Below are 24,551 nucleotides of genomic sequence, written 5' to 3'. Positions count from 1 at the left end.
TCTGTTGCCTGGCCAGCTCCTCTCTCCGTGCATCCACTAATTCCTTCTCCCTACGGGCCTCCTGCAGCACCTCCTTTTGAAGGGAGCTCTCCTGCTCTATCCTCGCTATCAGCCCCCGTAATGTGGTGGCCTCCTCTCTCAAACGGCTGATCCACAGGTCTTGGAGGACCTCTAAAATAGCGGCCTCCTCCTCCACAGTCAGCCCTTTCACGGCCTCCTGCTGCTTCATCGATCACCCCGTGTGCCCCCAAAAACATTTTCTTAGGGTTGCCTCTCGGGTCTCCTTCGTCGTTTCGCATCTTGGAGTCGCCGTCTTTTCTCCCTCGCTGCCTCTGTTTGCTCCCAAGGAAGGTGATCCATACCATCCTGGATCTCTTCCCATGTCTATGATCCTTTTCCTTCCAGTATCTCCTCCCATGTCCAGGTTTCTTGCTTTTCCTGGCCACGCTGCTTGGTCCGTTGGTGGTGGGATCTTCTGTCTCGTTCGTTGAGTACAGGATTGGACCAAGGTGCAGCGTGGAATGCATACATGTTTATTCACGAAGTTAACACACAACAAAAGCAACGTAACGTGAAGCTCACAATGGCTACACACAAACAAGAGTCAAGATCCCACAACAATAGGTAGGCAAAATGGCTACCTAAGTATGATCCCCAATCAGAGACAACGATCGACAGCTGCATCTGATTGGGAACCACACCCGGCCAACATAGAAATACCAAACATAGAATGTCCACATAGAAATACACATACATAGATATTCACACCCTGACCAAACCAACTAGCGAACTCTATGTCAGGGCGTGACATCTACATTCCACACCAACTCCCCTTATTTCTCCATGATTTCACCGCTAGCTGATGCTTAGTTTCTACTTGCATCGCTACATGCTTTTTAAAAAACACTAGCCAGGAGATGCTGGACATTACTACATAACCAGCCAACAAACTCAATAAAAACTTTACAGATGAAAAGATAAGCCTGTATAAGTTGAAAATAAAGGTAGGAGGGGGTGTCGTGTATTGGGATTATGCCTTTGTTAAATGTTTTTCTTGAAGAAATGGAATGTTGTTTATGTTAGGTCAAATGTAGCCGTTTGGAGGGTGTTGCGCCCCAGGGGAGACTGGTGATTGGCCAGAAGAGGGAGCCACCCATCTTTTTGCATTGTTTATAAGTAGGGGCTAGACAAAGAAAGGGCAGAACGGCCATTGCAATCTGGGACGCCGTTCTCCGGATGTCATGACATCTGTCACTTATGCTGAAGCTTGTGATATGAATAAACCTTATGATCCAAGTTCAGTATGAGCGGACTCCTTTGTTTATCAGCAATGATTGCCAGCACTTACGCGATACGACAAATGGCGCCCAACGTGGGGCTGGTCTGCATCTCTCCTTTGCTCATTCGTAGCCGCCAAGCTAACTTCGGTCTGAAGTCATGACCAGACAAGGGTGAGTGTTCCTCACAGCTAAGTTGTTAGTTTTGATACTGCTTGTGTACACTGGAGAAATGTACCATACGACCGTGCCTCGTGTGGCGTTATTGCTGATAACTGGACAATGATTTAGGCACAATGCAGGTTACTTAGGGCGTGGTAGGCCACAGTTAGCTAAAGGCTAAGGCTAATGTTAATGCTAAATGGGAGTGTGGTTCATGCTACATGGTACATAGCGGCTAATGCTAATTGTGTTGCGTGCTACATGCTAACGTGTCCTTAGAGGTCCTATTGCGATAGGATAAGCCTCTTAAATTATGTCTGTGTGTGTGGAATTCAAAGTTCTACGCAAATGTGAGCTCTGTTATGTGTAATTGTGTGAGTGTAGGGTATAAAATAGTGAAGCTGTAGCGTAATGATATCGTTCTATTGTCTGGGAATCGTATCATTGGATGCATTTGCGCATGCGTTTAATTTTATGACACTACACTACAAAACGTGGGAGTTGTAGTTTATGGCACGAGATTATGAGACGTTGGGTTCCGGTACTAAAACTACAAAACGTTGTTTACTAAAACTACAACACGGGATTGTGGGTAACGTGTCATATTTCTGTGGGGCTGCGTGTCGCAGGGGGAGACAGAGAAACACAGACGAGAGAACAAAGAGGAAAGATTTGAAAATGAATTAAATCTTCTAGGTGTTACATCGGCTGTTGGTGTGTTACATCGGCTGTTGGTTAAAGATGAAACTTGTTTTGTGACCTATTGAATTTATAAATTAGATATATGAGGACGAATTATAATAAATTAAATTAAATGACGATTAAAATAAATAAAAAATAAATAAAAATGTTATTGATCTATTTAGTTCTGAGTTCAGTCTTAGAGCGAATGTGAACGAAGGAATATTGAATATGGTTGAAATAACTCAGTGATTGCATTAACTACTAAAATCTTTTCCTGTGTCTCTGTTCTTCTGTCATATGAGAGGAGCAATAGGACGATACAACAGGAGAGAGAGAGAGAGAGGGGGTGCTGACGTACACGTCACGTGACGCGGCAGAGGATCGAGTCAAGGGTTTTGGTACTGATTATGGTTACAAAATCTTCCCCTACAGGATATTTGAGGTTATGACAATTTCACATAGGCTTGGCAAATACTATTTCATTAAAAATGGCATTTTGGAGGCTATGTGCATCACTGGGGTTAATTACAGTTGTGTTGGGAATCAAGAACTGACATTATTCTGTAAATTTAAGATAATTAGGTGCTTATAGAGCAAGGGGTTGTGGGAATTGTAGTAATGGTAGGGTTAGAGGCTTTGTTTTTAGGATTGTAGTCTGAAGTTGACTACTTGCATTTGATGGGTTGTGGTAAGATAGCCACTAATTGATAAATGGGTAAGATAGGATATAGAAATAAAAATTGGTTTTAATTATTCATAATTTTTAATTGATTTTTTAATTGATTTTTTATTTGAATTAGAAATGGTTTTTGATTAAAAAAAATTAATGGAATTTTTTCATATTCATATTTTGGTTGATTTATTTATTTTAAATTTTTTTTTTTTTTTTGGGTTGTTAGGTTATATTAATAATTAAAGGGGGGAAGCCATAGGCTATATAGTCTAAAATAAAATAATTCACGATAAAGGAATATAAAAGGGTTGTTATAATGGGGAAAACGACATCAAGGCTATAAAAGTCATTACACCGATTGATATAGTACAAAATAGTAATCCTTTAACTAAAGTATTGCTAGGTTATCTGGCAAATGAAACAAAAGTTGCCCTTCATTCTCAAACAAAAACTGATAAAAGATTCCAGCGATAAGATAAACAACGGTATAGAGAAGGCGACAGGAAAACTAATGGCAGAAGTGAGTACACCTTTCTCACATACGGATTCAGCAAAAAGACACCCACCTTATGAGAAGGAAGTAGAGCTTAGGGATGTTTATCCTCAGCTTCCAGTGATCATCCAGCAGGGTGATAGTTGCATCAGAGATGAAGATGAATAATAGATAGAGGACAAGCAGAAACGACAATGAAGATGAATCCAAAACTCCAGAAGGAAGAAAATGAGATGTCTGAAAGAGAAGAGTGAGGTTAAGGAAGATGGAACTTGAAGAAGATGATGAAGATGAAGATCAGAGTGATGGAGAAGAGATCATCGGTGGATATGACTCTGTGATCAGAAGGAAGTTGGCAAGAGAGGAAAGAAGGATACAAGAGATTCGAGTTCAGATGAAGACAGCGATAAAGAGGAGACTAAAGGTGCTGTGTATTCAAAAGGAGTTTATCCTACAAGGACTGGCACAGAAGAAAAGTAAGAAGATGATGGAAGATGATATTTTGAGGACAGAACTTAGAATATAAGCTTTTGAAGAATCCTGATATGTCAACAACAAAGAACAGGACGAAGAAACTCTCAAACTCAATCATACAACTGGTGGAGAAGAGAAGCTTTGGTTATGAAGAATCAGAGTGAACCAAATCAACAATCACTGTTACAGCTTCAACTGAACAATATCAAATGCAATTGTACCAGCCAAGGGGGGTACCAGGTGTTCCATATCCACAGACAGTTTCTGGACAGACACAGAATTGGAGAGGAAGAGGACGAGAAGGCTTAGAAGGAGGAGGAAGATTTCAGCTACACTTCCAGCAATCTCCAGAAGACTGTTATAATTATGGACAGATTGGTCACTTTACCTGTGAGTGCAATGGGCCAGGAGGAAACAACAGAGAACATTTTTAAGGAAGATACAGGGGCCAGTCAAGATCACCTGTTCTCCAGGTGAACCCTAAGGATTCTAGAGTGCCTAGAAGATACGAAGGGGGGTGTCAGCTGATAGCACCGATTAGAGAAGAAGAGAAAATATCTAACAATTGAAGTAAAACCAGAGGACTATGAGAAGTGATAGTGAATAGTGTAAAAGCTTTTATCTGTGTTCAGCCTAAAGAGGTTAAACATCTCACTATGTAAAATTAACTAATTAGGATAGGGATTTGAGGTAGTAAAACAGCTACTCTTAAGGAACCAATTGAGCTCTGCTATAGAACTCAAAGAGAAATCAAAATAGACATACTAATATTAGTACCTATTGCATTGTTGGGAAGAGATGCATTGTTTAAATTGAATTGTGCAATAAGATGTACACTAAACGGCTGTCTGGTAGAAGATTTTAAAAAGTAGGGTTTTTGGGAATCATATTTGCTTAAAAAGATCATATCATAGGAAGGATGATAATCTATTAGACTGCCTATTAGACAATCTGTCTGAAAAATAAAGTTAAAAGGGGTGACTGTTATTCTGGGTTACATTCTTACACCAAGGGATTTCAGGCTAGGCTAAAAGGTGTTTAGTCGTTTGCCAAGTCTGTGTGTAAAGAAGTCAGAAGCAGGTGGGGACTTTCCCAATCACATATTCTAAAAATTGGTGGTAAAGGGATTTTGTGAATAAATCAGTGGAAAAGGTTTTTAAAGGGTAGGAGAAAATATTAAATTAAAATAAGTTAGGAGAACTAGGTTGAAGGAACTCTAAGACAGTAAGCTAAGTTTCAAAGTTAGTAGTAAGAGAGAGAACAGGGGTGAAGGACATTTTAGAGTTTAGTGGGAAGATATGGTAGGAGTTTAGATCTGTTAGGAGCAGATGCATTGAGAAAGTATGCATTGCTGAATGATAAGAGAAGATTGAGGGTGATTGAGTATCTATAGTTACAGTTCCCAGCAGGGAGATCAAGGTAATTATAGGTGTATTTTTATAATCAAAAGTTTGAAAGTTAGGGTTTAGAGTAGGAAGAGAGAGTGAATGTAAGTTACATTTACGTCATTTGACACTAGTGGTGATAGATGGAAGTACAAGCAAAGAGTTCAAAGCTTTGGGGAAAATGGATGAAGTAACTAAGGACATTAACACTTCAGTCTATTAAAACAACAGTGAGAAGCAATTTAACTCTTTCAACATTGATAGTTATTAAATCCATAAATATATCGCATTTGATTATAAGGGAGCCAATGGCTTCAGCACCAATTTTAGAGGAAAAATACTTATTAGGGTTAGGATGGGGACGTTCCTCCCACATGGAGAGATAATTATGGAGAAGAAGTATACTTATCTAGTGCAAGTATTAAAATTTGTTCCGGTTAAGAATTATTGGTTAAAAGGCTATGTAATTCATAAAGTGACGCTTATAATGGAAGATTTGAAGTCTGTTGAAGTTTCCGCAGTCACCGAAGGAGTTCAGGATAAGTTTATTACAGTAGTCACCCCAACAATAAATAATACACAGAGTATATAAGGGATTAATGATACGATGGCAATAGCAAATGTAGGAAGTATGACACCGACAACAACTTTTCTGAAATTAAAGGGGGTAGCAAGAAGGACTCAGGGGTTTATGTTACGGATGGAGAGTGCTGTCAATGATAGTACGAATAGGGTTAAAATAGGAGAACAGATAGTAGTAGAGAGAATATAGATTCATCATGGAGGTACAGGATGAGGTCTTTGATTTTAATGACAGACAAGGAGAGGTATCTGATCAGTACCGCTCGTTAGGGAAGAGAGAAACTAAATGGAGTGGTTTGATTCTTCTGTTGTGAAAATTAGAGATAGATGGGCAGGTTCCAGCAGCTCATTCTGTAAGATCAGTGAGGAATCTTGAGGGTCCATGTCTGTTGAGAATTCCAGTCAAACATTTTAGAGACGGTCGCTCGACCTCTATCAAGTATGTGTCAATCTTATGCTTTGTCATGACTGTGGTATCAGCAACAATCAGTAACTGATAAAATAATGTCGTTGTCAAAACATTTGTTTAAGCCTAGGGTTAGGTGGTATTGGGTTAAGTGAATTAACTTGTGTGCATTTGTTAGATGGGAAGGAAACTCAGGTAACAGCAAACCCTGAAGCATTTGAGGTGAAAGCAATGAGGGCTAAAAGTTGTTTGGTTCTAATAAAACATATGAGGTAAGGGGTATGTTTGTGGGAATATCAGATTGTGATGTTATATGATAACTTTGGGTATGCATGACCTTAAGGGTAGTAATGACAAATATAATGTAATTTTTTATGTACCAGGTAGTAAGAAGAGCAGGACTTTGATGGTTAAAAGATTAGCTTTTGCCTGACAATGTGACTATTGGGAATTTTAGAGATATTTGGAGGGTTTGTGGTGATGAAATATATATTCTTACCCTATTGATGGACAGGATGTTGTTACATGTCAACGTTGAAGCTTCCATATGAGGTTTTACCATTAAAAGAGGGGTAGCACCGGACACAGATAAATCTGAAGCTAGGTTTGAAATTGGATGAAAAGAGACATGGCTACATGTCATAGTCTTCAAGCCTATCATTGAAGGATGAGTCTAAGGGAGAAGGGGGGACTTTTTCCATGGTATGGTGTAACATTTGGGAAGATCATATTGATAATGTTAGTTATACTTTGAGTCCAGATAGTTCAGATATTATCACTAGGGTTATATATGCATTGAAGAATATAAGGGATGCATTTGGTAGATCTGAAGGAGCGGAAGTCAGCGAAGACTTGGTTGCAAGATCAGGTAGGCCCAGTAGGGGCAGTGATGGTTCAGATTTTAATGGCAGCTTTGATAGCACTGTGTATGAGGTTTGTAATTTGTTACTGACCTTTGAGAAAGCTATGAGATTGAGATAGGTTGGAGAGTGATGCCTGGAGACAACACTCAGATGCCGGTGTTGACTGTTCCTGATCTGGATGAAGATGGACAAGTGGAACTGAATGGATAAATATCATTTTTGATGTTTTGATCATTTTTCAAAAAAAATTCAATATTAGTGTGATTTTAGTATGATTTTATGAATCAAAGGGGGGAAGTGGGTTAATGTGATTCATACATCATATAGATATCATTTCTATATTCTTAGTTGATATTGATGTTCAATTTGAAAGTGTTATTTTGCAAAAGATACTGTTTGGTCTTTCCTTTTCTTCCAGAAGCATTTGGGGGAACATGTAGAGATTGAAATACTCAAACAAGGACAATATGAAAGGAGAATGACTGGAGGAGATGAAGCAAGGAAGGGGTGGAAAGGTTCCGATTCCATCATCAACAATGCATTGGAAGAGGAGACTACGGAGGAGATGAAGTGTAGTGGACTACATTCCAGTGTCTGCAATGAAATATAGACATATTTGCAGGTGTAATACATATTTGTGTCATAGCCTTAGGGATTAATTTTTGTAGAAGGATATTTGATGTTATTGAATACATGTGGGGATCTTAGATGTTTTTGTTTATTTCGGTGATGCTTAGGGATAGGGAGTCTAGGCAGGGAGAGGTCCACTATAGGGTCCAATGGGTTGACCAGCCTTAGAGTGGATATTTTTTGGATAGGATTTTGTTTGCAGGGGCTTACATGTGTATTTAATTGCATCATAGTTTCAAATGCATTTACATTGTTTATGAGTTTATCTGGAGTACCGAGGTGGTTGCCTGGGGCAGAGGGACCGTGAGAGAATTTTACTGTCTTGATTGATGGATGGATTTGGAACGAAGGTTGCCGGACAGTTTTTCGCTCTTACACTCCATAAAGATTTGTTCATATTTCATAGTAATGTATTCACACTTCATAAACAGTTATTCATATTTCATAGAAAGGTATTTACACTCTAGAGAAGAATGTTTTTGGTTTAATGTTAAAGATACTCAATAAGATAAATTGTTACTAGTCATAATCCTATTCTGTTTGTTTTCGAGACTGTTTAGTCTCGAAGGGGGGAAATGTCGTGTATTGGGATTATGCCTTTGTTAAATGTTTTTCTTGAAGAAATGGAATGTTGTTTATGTTAGGTCAAATGTAGCCGTTTGGAGTGTGACGCCCCAGGGGAGACTGGTGATTGGCCAGAAGAGGGAGCCACCCATCTTTTTGCATTGTTTATAAGTAGGGGCTAGACAAAGAAAGGGCAGAACGGCCATTGCAATCTGGGACGCCGTTCTCCGGATGTCATGACATCTGTCACTTATGCTGAAGCTTGTGATATGAATAAACCTTATGATCCAAGTTCAGTATGAGCGGACTCCTTTGTTTATCAGCAATGATTGCCAGCACTTACGCGATACGACAGGGGGAAAGGGAGTTTGACTGGTCTTCTGAGATGTAGTGTGAGTTAATACAGGTGTGAATGTTTAGAATGAGAGTCATTATATAGTAAGTGGATGAGGAGGGAGCAGGTTTCAAGTTTTACTAGTCATATGTACGGGAAACACATGGTATACACCAGGGCTGCCCAACCCTCTTCTTGGAGATATAATGTCCTGTGGGTTACTTTCGTCCAGGTTATCTAATTATAGACAAGTTCACTAACAAATAGCCTACCAGCATGTTGGAAAGCCAAAACAAGCCCATTTTGCCGAATATACTCAATGATTTAGGATGGAGTTGAGCGGTGACTAGTGTGGATGGACTGGAGCTCCGACGTTACATTCCTTACAAAAAAGATTGCAGTCAGTGCCGTGTAACTTTTTTTGAAAGTGATACAATAAAGTTAAAATTCAGTCATCACTAAACTCCATTGTAAATGGTGGTGGTGAGTTTAATCGATTAATCCAAATTAGGTTTACAAAAAAGGGCATTTTCTAGCGCCCTATTTGCTGGTTAGGGTCCTCAGATTTTCACATAGTTGGACAGTTGCGGATGGGTCATTAGCAATTGCGGGCGGGTGCGGATGAACGAACAGCTGACCCGTGCGTCACTAAATGCTATTTGTACTTGACTATTTAAACACAGGCATGTTATAGAAAAGAGGGATAATGTGACAATAAATGTTTTGACAATGTTTTCACCAGCTTTTGAATTGGTTTGAGCGGGAAGGGGGAGGAAAACCTGTATGTCCTGCTAAGTCAAACTCGAGGAATGGTTTGTTTGGGGGTGGCAAAAAGGTAATGACGCCGATAGACAATAGCAAAGAATTAAGGTGTCAGGGGATATGTAGAAGCTTTAAACATTTATTGAATTCTTTGAACTTTATTTTGCAAAGTCACCCAGCAATCACATACAGTATACACATTTCAGTTTAAAAGAGGTTTTCAAAAATATATTTTATATCTACCTAATCAGTCAACCCATTTATGGTTAACATCAAATTAGTACACAGTTCTTCCCAAAGAAGGCAGTACCTTTGACAAATTTCCAATTAACCTAGAAAATAATCCCAATAATAAAACAAATAGAATTTAAAAAGCTTGATTTCATTCTCTACATCTACATTCTAATATTGCCATACAAATACAAGCATTACTTTAGGCAAAAAGGAATATGCAGGGTGGCCAAAGATACAATTCCTGGTCAAAACAAGATTAACCACATTGTTGTTTGCCCTTTCTAGGGACAGACAGACTAGTTTAGCAACTGGCCCTCCTTTGGTCATCACATAGCTCATGAATGGGGGCAACATGAGGTCATAGAGCAATTTCATTATTCATTGTAATTTGGGTGATCAGTGGCGCTCCCCAACAGCAAGTCGGGCTGGATAATCGGCACATTAACAGTGAACATCAAATTGAAATGTGGTTTGAAATTAGCATTCAACTGAAATGAACATTGACTGAAATGGCATGTACTTATAACCCTTGAAATGTATACATTGGCCTCGTTCAATCTGATGGCCTGTGGCGTCCATCTAAGCAAAACTGTAAAAAAGAGCATGGGAATTGGAACACTGAACGGTTATACATGCAGTCCATCACCCATACTGTACAAGCAGGTATAACCAACACCAAAGACTGAAAATATTGTCTTTGTTAGCAGAGCTCCCTATTGAAGATTAATGAATCTGTCAGTATACACATTCATTGGTTATACAGTATAATGACTGAAGATCTCCATCCTACTAAAGTGTCAGAAGACATCTGCTCAATTAGGATAATGGAAACTTGTCTATTGTATGTGAGCATTCCATTTAATTGAATGATTTTCATGGTGTATAAGTGCAACGAAATGAGGGTCGGGGTAAAGCTAGTCTATTTGAATGAGTGCATTTCCAAGTGAGCCATAAAAGTAATTGAGAGATATTTCCAGAGGCATCAAGGACAAATCAATTTCTTTAATATAAATAATTAAAGTTTAGATGGTATGATACACTAACAAATGTTTCCTCCTTGGCGTAAATGATACATGGACAGATTGGTGCAAATGTTTGAGTGCGTGTGAACTGTCAATCTACATATGTATCAACCTCTGTCTGTATGTATGTAGGCCAGAGGGCTTCACCCCCTTACACTAGGACTTTGGTCATGAAGGCAGTGGTCAGGGTGGCGAGGGCCAGGTGCAGGATGCTCAGTCGGGACAGGCCCGGGGCAGCGTTACACAGGTCCGAGCTACAGCAGGTCTTGGTCAGGCTGTAGATTGTGGCGTTGGAGATGGAAGGGAATTGGGTTGTGGTCGTCTTGTTGCAGTCGGTCACTTTCAGGCAGCCCTTTGTCTTGATGTCCAGACCCCCAGCTGTGGATGAAAAGACAGAAATAATGTGGTGCCTCAACTTATTTACTTGGCCTTCGTCGTGCCAAGAAACACAAACGGACAAACTATGAATCGTAAGTGGTTTTCCATAAGATTTTTGCCCCAAGGCAGACAAGTGTAATTTTAGCTTCTGCAAAGGGATCGTAGCAGGTTGTCTTCCTTCCTTGTTGGCTTCTGAAGAGGACAGAGGCGCTTTGGGGGTATAAAAACAGACTAGTTAAAAAATCTATTTTTAAAAAAATCCCTTACTGTTTTACTGGTCTTTCTTGCACAAACTCACAATTGTCTGTTCTTACCAGTGCCAGTTTTGCTGATACTGTAAGCTGCTTATTAAGGAAAGTTCATACTTGCAATGACTGCTATATGTGGCTGTTTATCTACCTCAGTTGAATGTACCAAGTTGCGCTGGATAAACGCATCTGCTAAATGATTACAATGTAAAACACCTATGACGCATGTCAGCCAGTCCTTGGATCCTTACCTGCTTTTCCGACACCGCTGAAACATTGGTCACCGTCAGCGCAGGTGAATTTGTTGTAGAAGAGGTCCAAGAAGCAGATATCACATTTGTAGCACTGCAGAGCATGGCCTGGGATGAGAAAGACAAAGAAATAAAAAGCAATAAATTACCATGCCATTCTACAAATTATGTTAAAGTAAACATTATTTTAGATAACCCCCTTGACCTAATGCATGTTGATGCAATCCTACGTCATTGAGACAGTCTCTAAACATGGGATGGGTCAAACGCAACAGTTTAGCCATTGACTCTCCCCGGTTTTGTTCACTTCAGTGGATGAAGGGCCCAACCTGCGTAGGTACCATTATGATGTTAGTCAACCAATTATTTGCAAGATGTAAAGTCCCTGAGCAAGTTGACTTCTTATTCAAATAACCCCCCAGACACACACAGTACCTTAGGAGTTCAAAACCTGTCCAAGTCGTGTGACAAACCCACCCCATGACTGGGCCAGTAAACAAAATGGTTGATGTATGTGCCAATGTGTGCACGTCATCTACAAGCATATGCCTTTCCATGAAAGAGGGAAAACATGGTGTGGCCTTCAATTATCAGTGTCTGGTTGACAAAACAAATAATTTACGCAATTTTTGATTGAGCCAAGGAACATTGGGTTGCTTAGAAAGGTTGTAAAAGCACCATGCAGATGCCTGCCCTTCCCCTCCCAAACACTGGTTTCGGTCACACCCCATCGCAGATGAGTTCACAACAGACTCGGGTTACAAAGAAAGTGCCACTCTTGATTTAAAAAAAACACCAAACTTACATTGAGTGTGTGGGTGGACCCCCACAATCCAACCAAATGACTCAACTGCTTGGGTGTCACCTTATACACACACACGTGTATGTGGACAACCCTTCAAATTAGTGGATTTGACTATTTCAGCCACACCCGTTGCTGACAGGTGTATAAAATGGAGCACAGCCATGCAATCTCCATAGACAAACATTGGCAGTAGAATGGCCTTACTAAAGAGCTCAGTGACTTTCAACGTGGCACAGTCATAGGTAAAAAGTACATACTTTTCTTTAGGAATGTAGTGAAGTAAAAGTAAAGTTATCAAAAATAGTAAAGTACAGATACCCCAAAAAACGACTTAAGTACTTTACACCACTGCAAGTTGGTTCATCATATTTCTGCCCTGCTAGTGCTGCCCCGGGAGGGAAGGGGACCAACTCCATATTAACGCCCATGGTTTTGGAATGAGATATTCGACGAGCAGGTGTCCACAAACACTACATGACCAAAAGTATCAAAATACTATCATTATGTGACCTTGCAGACATTGATTCAGCTTTTATCCAACTTCATTAAAGCCACTCAGTATATCAGAACATCCTGTTGCCAAGTGATCTGATCCTTCAATCAATGTTTGAATTCCATTCTTTAGGTTCAAATATGAAATAAGGTGTCCTTCCGACAAGGACAAATACATCCTTGAGGGAATACCCAGAAAACGCAGATGTCAGCACACAAGTAAACTTCCACTTGTCAAAAACCTTCCCACTCAAGAATGCTTTGACCAAAATACACTGAGGCTGCATTTACACAAGCAGGCAAATTCTGATCTTTATCCACTTATTGGTCTTCTGACCAAATCAGATCAGCTCGTTTGACAATTTTTTTTAAAAGAGCAGAATTGGACTGCCTATGTAAACTCAGCCTAAGTGACGGTTTCCCAGACACAGATTAAGCTTAGTCCTGGAATAAAAAGCTATTTTGACCACGCTTTGCTGGATTAGATTTAAATGTGTCCGGGAAACCGGCCCCATGAGTGAAAACGAATCAAATTGTCCTCAATGACAATGCTAATTCCCCTAACACTACAGTAGGTACAACAACCTACAGGCTCAGCTCTTGGAACCACACCAAACAAGGTTGCCATACTGTGCATAGTCACGTACTGTACACGAGTCATGACATGATGCATGTTTTTGTCAGTCTTGGGCTTGGGGCTTTTGGGGCCGCACCTTGACCTCACCCCTTCACAAATCCAGTCAAACCTGTTGCCCTGTCTCTCCCGTCACCCCACCAAAACTGTCACCGCCTCACACAAACAGGTGACAGTCAGCTTGCGCAAACAAAACTGCCGCTAGGCTTACACACCTGGCTGCATTCCTGCCACAACAGGTAATTTACAGACGCAATGGGGGTTAAGGAGGAGCGCCTAAGCCTTATTTGGGCAAACAAGAAGATCACAGGGAGATGCGATGAGTCATATGGGAACAACTGACTGAGGCATTTAATGGTGGTCATTGTCGGATTCTATATTTGTCATGGGGATGAGGGAGAATGTTCACACTAGCAACCTCTTACATTTACATTTTAGTCATTTAAAATGGCTAAAATTGCAAACGCCATGCTCTACCAACATCCCCTGCCGGCCATTCCCTCCCCTACCCTGGACGACGCTGGGCCAATTGTGTGCCGCCCCATGGGTCTCCCGGTCGCGGCCGGCTACGACAGAGCCTGGATTCAAACCAGGATCTCTAGTGGCACAGCTAGCACTGCGATGCAGTGCCTTAGACCACTGCGCCACTCGGGAGGTTATGCTTTAGGGCAGACAGGACACACTAATGTTTAGGATATAGGTTTAGGACATACATTATCACAGGAAATGTTCTGTATTATTATAAACAATATGTTTGTGTTATACCACATAAGGGTAATTATTATTACATGGACAAAGTCTAAGGCAGACTGATAAATACACGAGAGAACCATTTCATGACATAGTAGTCATGGGGAATTTTACTGGCCTGTAGCAACATTCAAGCATCTTTTAAAATTCCCCCACCCAAAAGAAAACTCCTAGTGGGCCTACGCATTATGCATGTCATGCATGGATTCCATTATAACTACCAGGGAAACTAAAACTGACCTGATAATCATTTGCATAGTCCCCTGTACAGTCCTCAGCCCCATTTATGTTTTTGTATATTGTCTGGTGTCGTTGTTGTGTCCTGTAAGGAGTTTGACGCAAGCAGTGGTGTAAAGTACTTTAGTAAAAATACTACTTAAGTAGTATTTTGGGGGTATCTGTACTTAATTATATTTGACAACTTTTACTTCACTACAATCCTAAACAAAATAATGTACTTTTTATTCCATACATTTTCCCTGACACCCAAAAGTACTTGTTACATTTTGAATGCTTTTAGCAGGACAGGAAAATGGTCCAGTCACGCACTTATCAAGAGAACATCCCTGGTCATCCCTACTGCTTCTAATCTGGCAGACTCACTAAACACACATGCTTTGTTTGTAAATTACATCAGTGTTGGTGTGCCCCTGGCTATCCGTAAAAATTAAAAATGGTGACATCTGGTTTGCTTAACATAAAGAATTTGAAATTATTTATACTTTCACTTTTGATACTTAAGTATATTTTAAACCAAATACTTTTAGACTTTTACTTAAGTATGATTTTACTTGATGACTCACTTTTACTTGAGTCATTTTCTATTAAAAAGGTATCTTTACTTTTACTCAAGTATGACAATTGGGTACTTTTTCCCACCACTGCTGACTTGTTGGAAAGGTGGCATCCTATGACGGTGCCACGTTGAAAGTCACTGAGCTCTTCAGTAAGGCCATTCTACTGCCAAGGTTTGTCTACGGAGATTGCATGGCTGTGTGCTTGATTTTATATACCTGTCAGCAATGGGTGTGACTGAAATAGCCGAATCGACTAATTTGAAGGGGTGTCCACATACTTTTGTGTATATATAGTGTACCATAATTCCCGTGACAACGCAGTTGTCAAATAAGACGTTTTACCTTGAGGATGTCAGCAATGCACACTAGTTCTACTCAATCGTGTCCCTGAAGCCATAAGACTCATGAACAGCTAATCATTGCTACCCAGACTATTTGCACTGCCCCCCCACCCCATCTTTTTACGCTGCTGCTACACTGTTAATTATTATGCATAGTCACTTTAACTCTACCCACATGTACCGCAGCCCGTCTGGTGTTCAACCTTCCCAAGTTCTCTCACGTCACCCTGCTCCTCCGCACACTCCACTGGCTTCCAGTTGAAGCTCGCATCTGCTACAAGACCATGGTGCTTGCCTACGGAGCTGTGAGGGGAACGGCACCTCCGTACCTTCAGGATCTGATCAGTCCCTACACCCAAACGAGGGCACTGCGTTCATCCACCTCTGGCCTGCTGGCTCCCCTACCTCTGCGGAAGCATAGTTCCCGCTCAGCCCAGTCAAAACTGTTCGCTGCTCTGGCACCCCAATGGTTGAACAAGCTCCCTCACGATGCCAGGACAGCGGAGTCACTCACCACCTTCCGGAGACATTTGAAACCCCACCTCTTTAAGGAATACTTGGGATAGGATAAAGTAATCCTTCTCCCCCCCCCCCCCCAAAAAAAAACATTGTAAAGTGGTTATCCCACTGGCTATAAGGTGAATGCACCTATTTGTAAGTCGCTCTGGATAAGAGTGTCTGCTAAATGACGTAAATGTAATGTAAATGTACATATTACCTCAACTAGCCGGTGCCCCCGCACATTGACTCTGCACCGGTACCCCCCTGTATATAGCCTCCCTGTTATTTTATTTCTGCTCTTTTTTTTTTTATCAACACTTTTGTTGTGGTTTTATTTAAAAAATAAATGCATTGTAGGTAAAGGGCTGTAAGTAAGCATTTCACGGTAATGTCTACACCTGTTGTATTTGGCGCATGTGGCAAATAAAATTTGATTTGAAAGGTTTAATCTCTTAAACTCTGACGCCCTCTGGTGGCATTTTCTAAATTCTACATTATATTCTATACTGCCCTCATAAAGTACATTTCAGTTAAAAACAACTAGAAGTCCTACAAACACCTCCTTAGTACTGTTAGAAAGGTAAGAACTGTGGATTCAGATAAAGGTCTCTAAACATGTCCAAAATCCCATAGGAACACAGACATTTTGGAAGCGTAGGGCTTGTGCAACACCTTCATTTTATGACATTATCTTATGTCATTGCCAGCAGTAAAATATTTGAGTTCAATAAAAACAAAACAGACCTGTAGCTTTCAAATGATATGTCACTGTCTATTTTCTGGCCCAAAACATCCGCTCAAAGTTTAACACGTTAAACTAATATGACTTCCTGTAATCACCAACACCTTCCACCCACAAGGCTTAGGACAAAGCACCTGACCTTAACTGCTGTCTTACATGTCACTGTCAACATTACTAACACCAAGTTGCAAAGTTCAGCTCAATCCAACAGAGCTACAGCTATCTCCCGTTGGCCTTCTCTCCACACTCAGAGGCTCATTATACTACACATCAGCCAAGTGATCTGGGTCACAGTATCAATGTAACTGGCCGTGAATCAAACCTATGACACCGGGGGTGTATTCATTAGACATAGATTGTAGCAAACAATTGCAAAACAAAACATTTTGCAACAAAACTAGTTTATTGGACAAATTCAGGTAGGCCCCTCCCATTTGCATCTGTTTGGTTCCTAGTGAATACACCCGAGTGTATTACACTCAGTGACCAATACTCTAAGCTAAGGGCCAAAAGGGGGAAGCCAGCAACACATTTTCTCATACGGTCTTCGCTTCACCAAAATAAATCGCTAGAGGAACCTATGCAAATGTGGTATGAAATCATGTTCTGAAAATATTTGGTAAAAATCATGAGAAATTAGGCCAGAAATTGTGTCTCATTTTGATTATTTCATATTCACTATTCAGGAAGAACTCAGTCAAGGTAGATGATTGCAGAAAATCCTATAGTAAGGGTGTGGTTTGAAACCTGAGATGGGACAAAGGCTTGCTTAGCGGATCTAAAAGGTATTTAAAACTATGGGTCATACATAAATGGCAAGCCTTTAAAATCAGATTCATATATGGACAGCTTCTGACACGCAATCTAGGCGAGTCTAGCATGTCTGGATCTGTGCCTAAGGGTTCGACCAACCACACATACCAACCCTAACCATTAAATAGGGTGGAATCAATTCACCTAAAATAAAATGTAAAATAATTAACAAGAGCCACCAGGATAGGAATAATGGAGTTTCATGGCAAATTAAAAGGTATAGTTCACCCGAATTACAAAGTTACCGTAGCCTGTAATCAGTCTATGGACACGGTATGATGGCAATACATGCTATTCTTTACCTTAGGGGTATACTACAAGCCACCAGGGTCTGACAACTTGGATGGAAAATTACTGAGGATAATAGCGGACGATACTGCCACTCCTATTTGCCATATCTTCAATCTAAGCCTACTAGAAAGTGTGTGGCCTCAGGTCTGGAGAGAAGCAAATGTGATTCCACTACCCAAGAATAGTAAAGCCCCCTTTACTGGCTCAAATAGCCAACCAATCAGCCTGTTACCAACCCTTAGTAAACTTCTGGTGGAAAAAAAATGGTGTTTGACCAGATACAATGCTATTTTACAGTAAACAAATTGACAACCGACTTTCAGCACGCTTATAGCGAAGGACATTCAACAAGCGCGTCACTTACACAAATGACTGATTGGCTGAGAGAAGTTGATAAAAAAAGATTGTGGGGGCTGTTTTGTTAGACTTCAGTGCGGCTTTTGACATTATGCTGGAAAACCTTGTGCTATAGCTTTACACCCCCTGCTATATTGTGGATAAAGAGTTACCCGTCTAACAGAACACAGCGGGTGTTCTTTAATGGAAGCCTCTCCAACATAATCCAGGTAGAACCAGGAATTCCCCAGGGCAGCTGTTTAGGCCCCTTACTTTGCGAATGAAGCAACACCATACATGTCAGCTACTACAGCGACTGAAATGACAGTAACACTTTACAAAGAGCTGCAGTTAGTTTCAGAATGGGTGGCAAGGAATACATTAGTCCTTAATATTTCAAAAACTAAAAGCATTGTATTTGGGACAGTCACTAACCCTCAACTAAATATTGTAATGAATGTGGAAATTGAGCAAGTTCAGGAGACTAAACTGCTTGGAGTAACCCTGGATTGTAAACTCATGGTCAAAATATGTTGATACAACAGTAGCTAAGATGGGGAGAAGTTTGTCCATAATAAAAGTGCTGCTCTGCCTTCTTGACAACACTCAGCAAGGCAGGTCCTACAGGCCCTAGTTTTGTCATACCTGGACTACTGTTCAGTAGTGTGGTCAGGTGCCACAAAGAGGGACTTAGGAAAATTGCAATTGGCTCAGAACAGGGCAGCGCGGCTGGACCTTAAATATACACGGAGAGCTAACATCAATGATATGCATGTCAATCTCATGGCTGAAAGTGAAAGAGCGATTGACTTCATCACTACTTGTTTTTGTTAGAGGTGTTGACAAGCTGAATGCAACGAGATGTCTGTTTTAAAAACTGTTAGACACTAATGCATACCCCACAAGACATGCCACCAGAGGTCTCTTCACAATCCCCAAGTCCAGAATAGACTATGGGAGGCACACAATACTACATGGAACTCTATTCCACATCAGGTAACTGATGCAAGCAGTAGAATCAGATTGAAAAAAAACAATACACTATGGAACAGTGGGGACTGAAGAGACACATACAGACATGCATACAGGCGCTAGCACATGTACTCTACACATACGTACACTAATATTGTTGTATAGTGGTATCATACATTGTGTTGTGGATGTGGTGGTGTGACAGTGTTATATGATGTACTGTTTTAGCTTTTGTTTTGTGTGTAATATAAGTGTCTTAATGTGTTTGGATGCCAGGAAGAGTAGCTGCTGCCTTGGGAGCAGCTAAAGGGGATCCCTAATAAAATACTACATAGCAGGATCAATGAGTAAGCCAGCTAACTTCCCTAAACATTCTAAAATAACAATATTTTTTTCAAGATGAGCTCTAAATGGTCTAATTGACGCAAACATCTCAGCTTTCTTAATTAAACTCAGAAAATAAGTTGTTTATCAAGGTTAACTGGCTAACTCGATCCTGCGTTGTAGTATAGGCCTACCAATCTGGCCACTGTCTCAACTTTGTAGCACAAATCCAATGCAAGTCAAATGGCACCGATATTAGCATTTCCACTTCATATCCAAATCTATAAGTAGCCTAGCTTCATTGAGGTACACAATCAAGTTTGATACTTTAGGATGATTTGGAAATTAAGCGTGAAAATATCAATACAAGTACCATTTACTTGATTTGGATTTGTGCCACAAATGCTAAAAATTTAGCATTTGAAAGTGGCCAGGTAAAGAAAACCAAAGCATGGATTGCGGTCATACCTTGTCCATAGACTCCTTACAGCGTAAGGAAACCAATTTCATTCTGTAATTGGGGTTAACTATCCATTTAAGCATAAATAAATAATTTGTCATTCCTTTATAAAGCATTGATTTCTGCTGACCAGTTGGTCCTATATAGTCAATGATTAGGTTTACGAAGATCGGCTACAGTAGCCCAAGATGTACTGTTAAGGAGCCTAACGGTCCTGTTACTCCTTAAGATCCAAGGACGTTGTGTTATTTTCAGAGGTAGACCATTTAAACGTGAATAGATTCTCAATTGCGATACAGTTCTAGAAACATAAAGCACTTTACTTTCATGTTACAAAATAATTTCACAAATTAGAAACACTTACTGTACACCATTTTAACACTGTTGCAGCCAACAGTATTTTTCAGTGACAACACATTTCTGGCAGCCTTCATCCTTTACACACAGGTGTTCGGGAACATGCTAGATAGCTCATTAGCACAGGTCAGTCTTCCGTAAACACACACTAACATGGAGCTATGGCAGTGAGGGAACACTAACCCTATAAAAAGGTGACTCAATTTAACATTTTGTTTTTTGAAAATTATTTCTTGCCGATTTGAAAGGGCCTTATGCTTCCAAAACCATATCCCAAGTGATGCGTGTTAATGTTCAGACCAAGCGTTGGGCTCTTAAGAGCCACTGAACAGGCCGATTGGCACATAGGTTCTGTTGCTCATTAGAAACAACACAAGATTTCAGTCTTCCTGACCAATATCTCGTTTGGTTATTGAGTTTTGTCCCCCATGAGACACCGTAGGAAGCCTATTTCACTTCCTCAAAATCCCCAGAATGTTTGTTATCTAATTGTAGTTTTTGGCCGAGGATGTTTTAGTTGCATAACTTTACATCGAACTAAAAAAGGAGTTTGGTGCAGTATTTCTCAAGTTACAAAAATCTGTGAAGTGTTGTCTTTTGTAAACAGTAGTAGCTGCTGGGCAAGTCTGTCTCACTGTCAATGCTATTGGATGAAGAACAATCACCGCACCCATGTTAGTGGAAAGATTAACAAAATCAAATACCCAACCTTAATTTACCCGGTGTGACACACGGATGTTCCAAACTGTCTTTTAGACAGTGGTAGAAAAAGTACCCAACTGTCATACTTGAGTAAAAGTAAAGATCCTTTAATAGAAAATGACTAAAATAAAAGTCACCCAGTAAATTCTACTTGAGTAAAAGTATTTGGTTTAAAATATACTTAAGTATCAAAAGTAAAAGTATAAATCATTTCAAATTCCTTATATTAAGCAAACCAGATAGCACCATTTTCTAGTTTTTTTTATTTATTTACGGAATGCCAGGGGCACACTCAAACATATAATTTTACAAACGAAGTATGTGAGTTTAGTGAGTCCGCCATAGCAAAGGCAGTAGGGATGGCCAGTTATGTTCGGTTGATAAGTGCGTGAATTGGACTATTTTTCTGTCCTGCTAAGCATTCAAAATGTAATGAGTACTTTTGGGTGTCAAAAAATGTATGGAGTAAAAAGTACAATATTTTCTTATGGAATGTAGTGAAGTAAAAATAGTCAAATATAAATAGTTAAGTGCAGATACCCAAAAAAAACAACTTAAGTAGTACTTTAAAGTGTTTTCAGTTAAGTACTTCACACCACTGGTTTTAGACAAGACTGACTATGACCAAAGTTACCCTATTTACACTTCGTAGTCAGTTTTGACACTAGAATAATTGTTTGACTCATATCGATGCCACATAGGCCATTTTCAAAGGGATTCATTGTTTATTAAAGGCAGGCGGTTTTTAACAAAACTCTTCTGTACAGAAGACACCTTCCTCCAATGACTTGAGTTTAATGTAATGGAACTGAGAGTCATGATCAACGGCTTGGCAACATTGTAGCTACTGTAGCCCATTTATATTAGAGTGATGTGCCAACAATCATGATCACTTAGCTAATAAACATAATTGGATTAAATCAGAGTTTCAAATATTAATCCCAAATGTTTCATTGATGCCAATTCAATATGCAAATAAAGGCAATTTAATTACCATCACTTCAATGAAGTAGGATGATTAAAACTGCTCACCAAAAACCTGTTGGACTTTATTTTATTGTAACCCGCTTATGGAAGAATCAGTCCTTTTTTTCTTATTATTATACTAAAATGTTTCCATACAATTATAAAGATGGCATGCATTATAAATAAAACAAAATCAAATCCCAAATAGCAGCATGTACAGTTAGCATTATAACTTGGACAAATAGCAGCAGATATAATTTCATAATACATTTATATATTTTTAGAGCTTTTCGGATAAACTAGTACAATTGTTATTTATTTTTTACCTTTCCCTTTCTATGAAAAAAGGATCCGAACTTTCAACTGCAAACAATTAGGCTGTCAGGCAACACATTTCAGATCTTTTCCCGCTAGTAATTGGTCTTTTGACCTATCAAACCAGTTATTTTGCCAATAATTGGGCAAAAGAGCAGAATCGGTCTGCTTAAAACATCCACATTTTCTAATTGATTATATTTGGATGTAAAGTTAGCCTATTGATATGATAAACTATCAAGTCTCTTGTTGCAAGAAAATACAGGTTACAGCGTTCGAATTATGAAAAGGGTTGTTGAACATCCTTTAGTCTACACAATTCATTAAACATTATTTTAGGTATCAAAATTATACAAACAATTGTTTCTTACCAACTGAAAAACACAGGCCAACTGCGAAAATGCTGAGAATAATTCTGTTCATCATTGAAGCTAAAAACGATCAGTGGCGACAAGTTTCCCAGGCGTTTTATCAGTGCCTCTATTGACCGTTAGTTACTGTGCTCAAACAACAAAGTTTGTCACCAACTCGCTATTTATAATCTCCCTCCCATCTCCACAGGCGCGTCGCCGTTATCCAAGGTAGAAGTGCCTTGGCCACGTTCAGTTGCAAAACGTTCTGAACGTTGCAGATAGAAATTCCATGAATAGAGCGGACGTGATTCCTTATTATACATGTCGGAGCAGGGCGGTGCACATACCTTTGAGGGGAACGTGTGCTCAAAAAGAAAAAATACTTTCATAAATCATATCTCGAAAATCATAACAGACCAAATGCCACTCCAGGCAATTATTATACTTTTATTTTTGATTGATTTTTGAATGATTGACATTGGGAAAAGAGCTGATCATTGACGACAACTTGCGGCACTTTGGAGACTGGAAGGGCAATGGGGCGCCCTATCTGTGCACATGCCTGTGTTGTAGAGGCATGTTTGTTCTACATAGCATATTTCTTTCTGAATGTTCCAACACGTTGCTTCCTGCTGAACATGCCGCAGCTCTCGCCACACCCTAATTTGCTCTCCCACCTGTGCACAGGTGATGGCGGTGCTACATGTGTAATTAAATTATTAATTGACAGGTGAACACCTGAACCCACTCAAGAGACAATAAGCAATGTTCTTTAGTTAGGGGTGTCAAACTCATTCCATGGAGGGTCTAGTGTCTGATGGTTTTTGTTATTTCCTTTCAAGTAGTGTCCAATTAAGACTTAAACAACCAGGTGAGGGGAGTTGCTAACTAATTAGTTACCTTAATTGTTCAGGGGAATAGTGAAAGCCTGCAGACACCAGGCCCTCAATGGAATGAGTTTGACACCTGTGGTTTAGGTCATAGTTTTGTCAAAGAATGATGTGGGCATTTTTTGCCAGTTTGAAAGATCTGCATCACATTTTCAAGACTAACCTACATTAAATATATACTTAGGTTATGTCAATCAGTGGAGGCTGCTGAGGAGAGGACGGCTCATAATAATGGCTGGAATGGAGTCAATGGAATGGTATCAAACACATCAAACACGTGGTTTCAATGTGGTTGATACCATTCCATTGACTCCATTCCAGCCATTATTGTGAGTCGTCCTCCCCTCAGCAGCCTCCACTGATGTCAATATCCTTAATCTACCTGTACTGTTCGGAACAAAAACAATCAATCAGTTTGTAAAGACTATGTCCGGAACTGTATGTTGTCAGAGTAACTAGAAGGGTACACTAGTTGTACACCTGGCTTTCTCTTGAGACACAACTCTCATCTCCTTATCCTTTTACGAATGTTATTATGCCCACCAGAACACAATGCCAACCTAGTAGGCGAGATGTCATTATATAGGTATAAGACATGAGCAACAAGACACAATAGGCCTACATTATGTTAACAGGCTCAAATAGACCGTTTGGACTACACCAACATTTATATATTTCAAATGAAAGACATTGGTTGGGTTATTTTTTGTTTCATCGTTTTTTTTTCAATATCTTTTCCAATAACTCAGGGCCTGAGTTTCTTACTGTGATGTCCAGTAGCCTTCCCTCACCTGTATTCAAATGTTGAGCTGTATTTTTGCATTTGGTGCATGTGTTGATATTTTTTATTTTTTCTAGAAAGGATTACATTTTAAGGTTAACTCTACTGGAATATTAATATTAGAATGATTTGCCGAATAATAATATTAGCTGTACGTCTATACCAGGGCTCTCCAACCCTGTTCCTGGAGAGCTACGGTCCTGTAGGTTTTCACTCTAACCCTAATCTAGCGCACCTGATTCTAATAATTAGCTGGTTGATAAGATGAATCAGGTTAGTTACAACTGGGGTTGGAGTGAAAATCTACACAAGGGTAGATCTCCAGGAACAGGGTTGGAGAGCCCTGGTCTATAACCTTTGGAGGTGTGGCAGTTTGTTCTTTAAACCGCAGTGTCTATGATGTGCATCTGTTCCCCTCCCTGTATGTCTATACCCTTTGGAGGTGTGGCAGTTTGTTCTTTAAACCGCAGTGTCTATGGTAAATACAGCTAACGTGAAGTATATATA

The 24,551-nt window shown here is 39.8% G+C and overlaps 1 protein-coding gene across 1 annotated transcript; it reads right to left on the bottom strand.

Moving 5' to 3' along the window:
• Nucleotides 1–9,414: 9,414 nt before the first annotated feature.
• Nucleotides 9,415–22,645, bottom strand: LOC121585557 (protein Bouncer). The gene is made up of 3 exons (XM_041901878.2): nucleotides 22,392–22,645; nucleotides 11,423–11,530; nucleotides 9,415–10,923 (listed from the first exon to the last, which is right to left on the bottom strand). Exons 1-3 carry the CDS (start codon nucleotides 22,444–22,446, stop codon nucleotides 10,697–10,699), a joined length of 390 nt encoding a protein of 129 aa, XP_041757812.2. The 5' UTR covers nucleotides 22,447–22,645; the 3' UTR covers nucleotides 9,415–10,696.
• Nucleotides 22,646–24,551: the final 1,906 nt, after the last annotated feature.

Source organism: Coregonus clupeaformis, chromosome 17, assembly GCF_020615455.1.
Source record: "Coregonus clupeaformis isolate EN_2021a chromosome 17, ASM2061545v1, whole genome shotgun sequence".
In the NCBI taxonomy this organism is placed as follows: Eukaryota; Metazoa; Chordata; class Actinopteri; order Salmoniformes; family Salmonidae; genus Coregonus; species Coregonus clupeaformis.
This window is presented reverse-complemented; position numbering and strand designations above follow the sequence as displayed.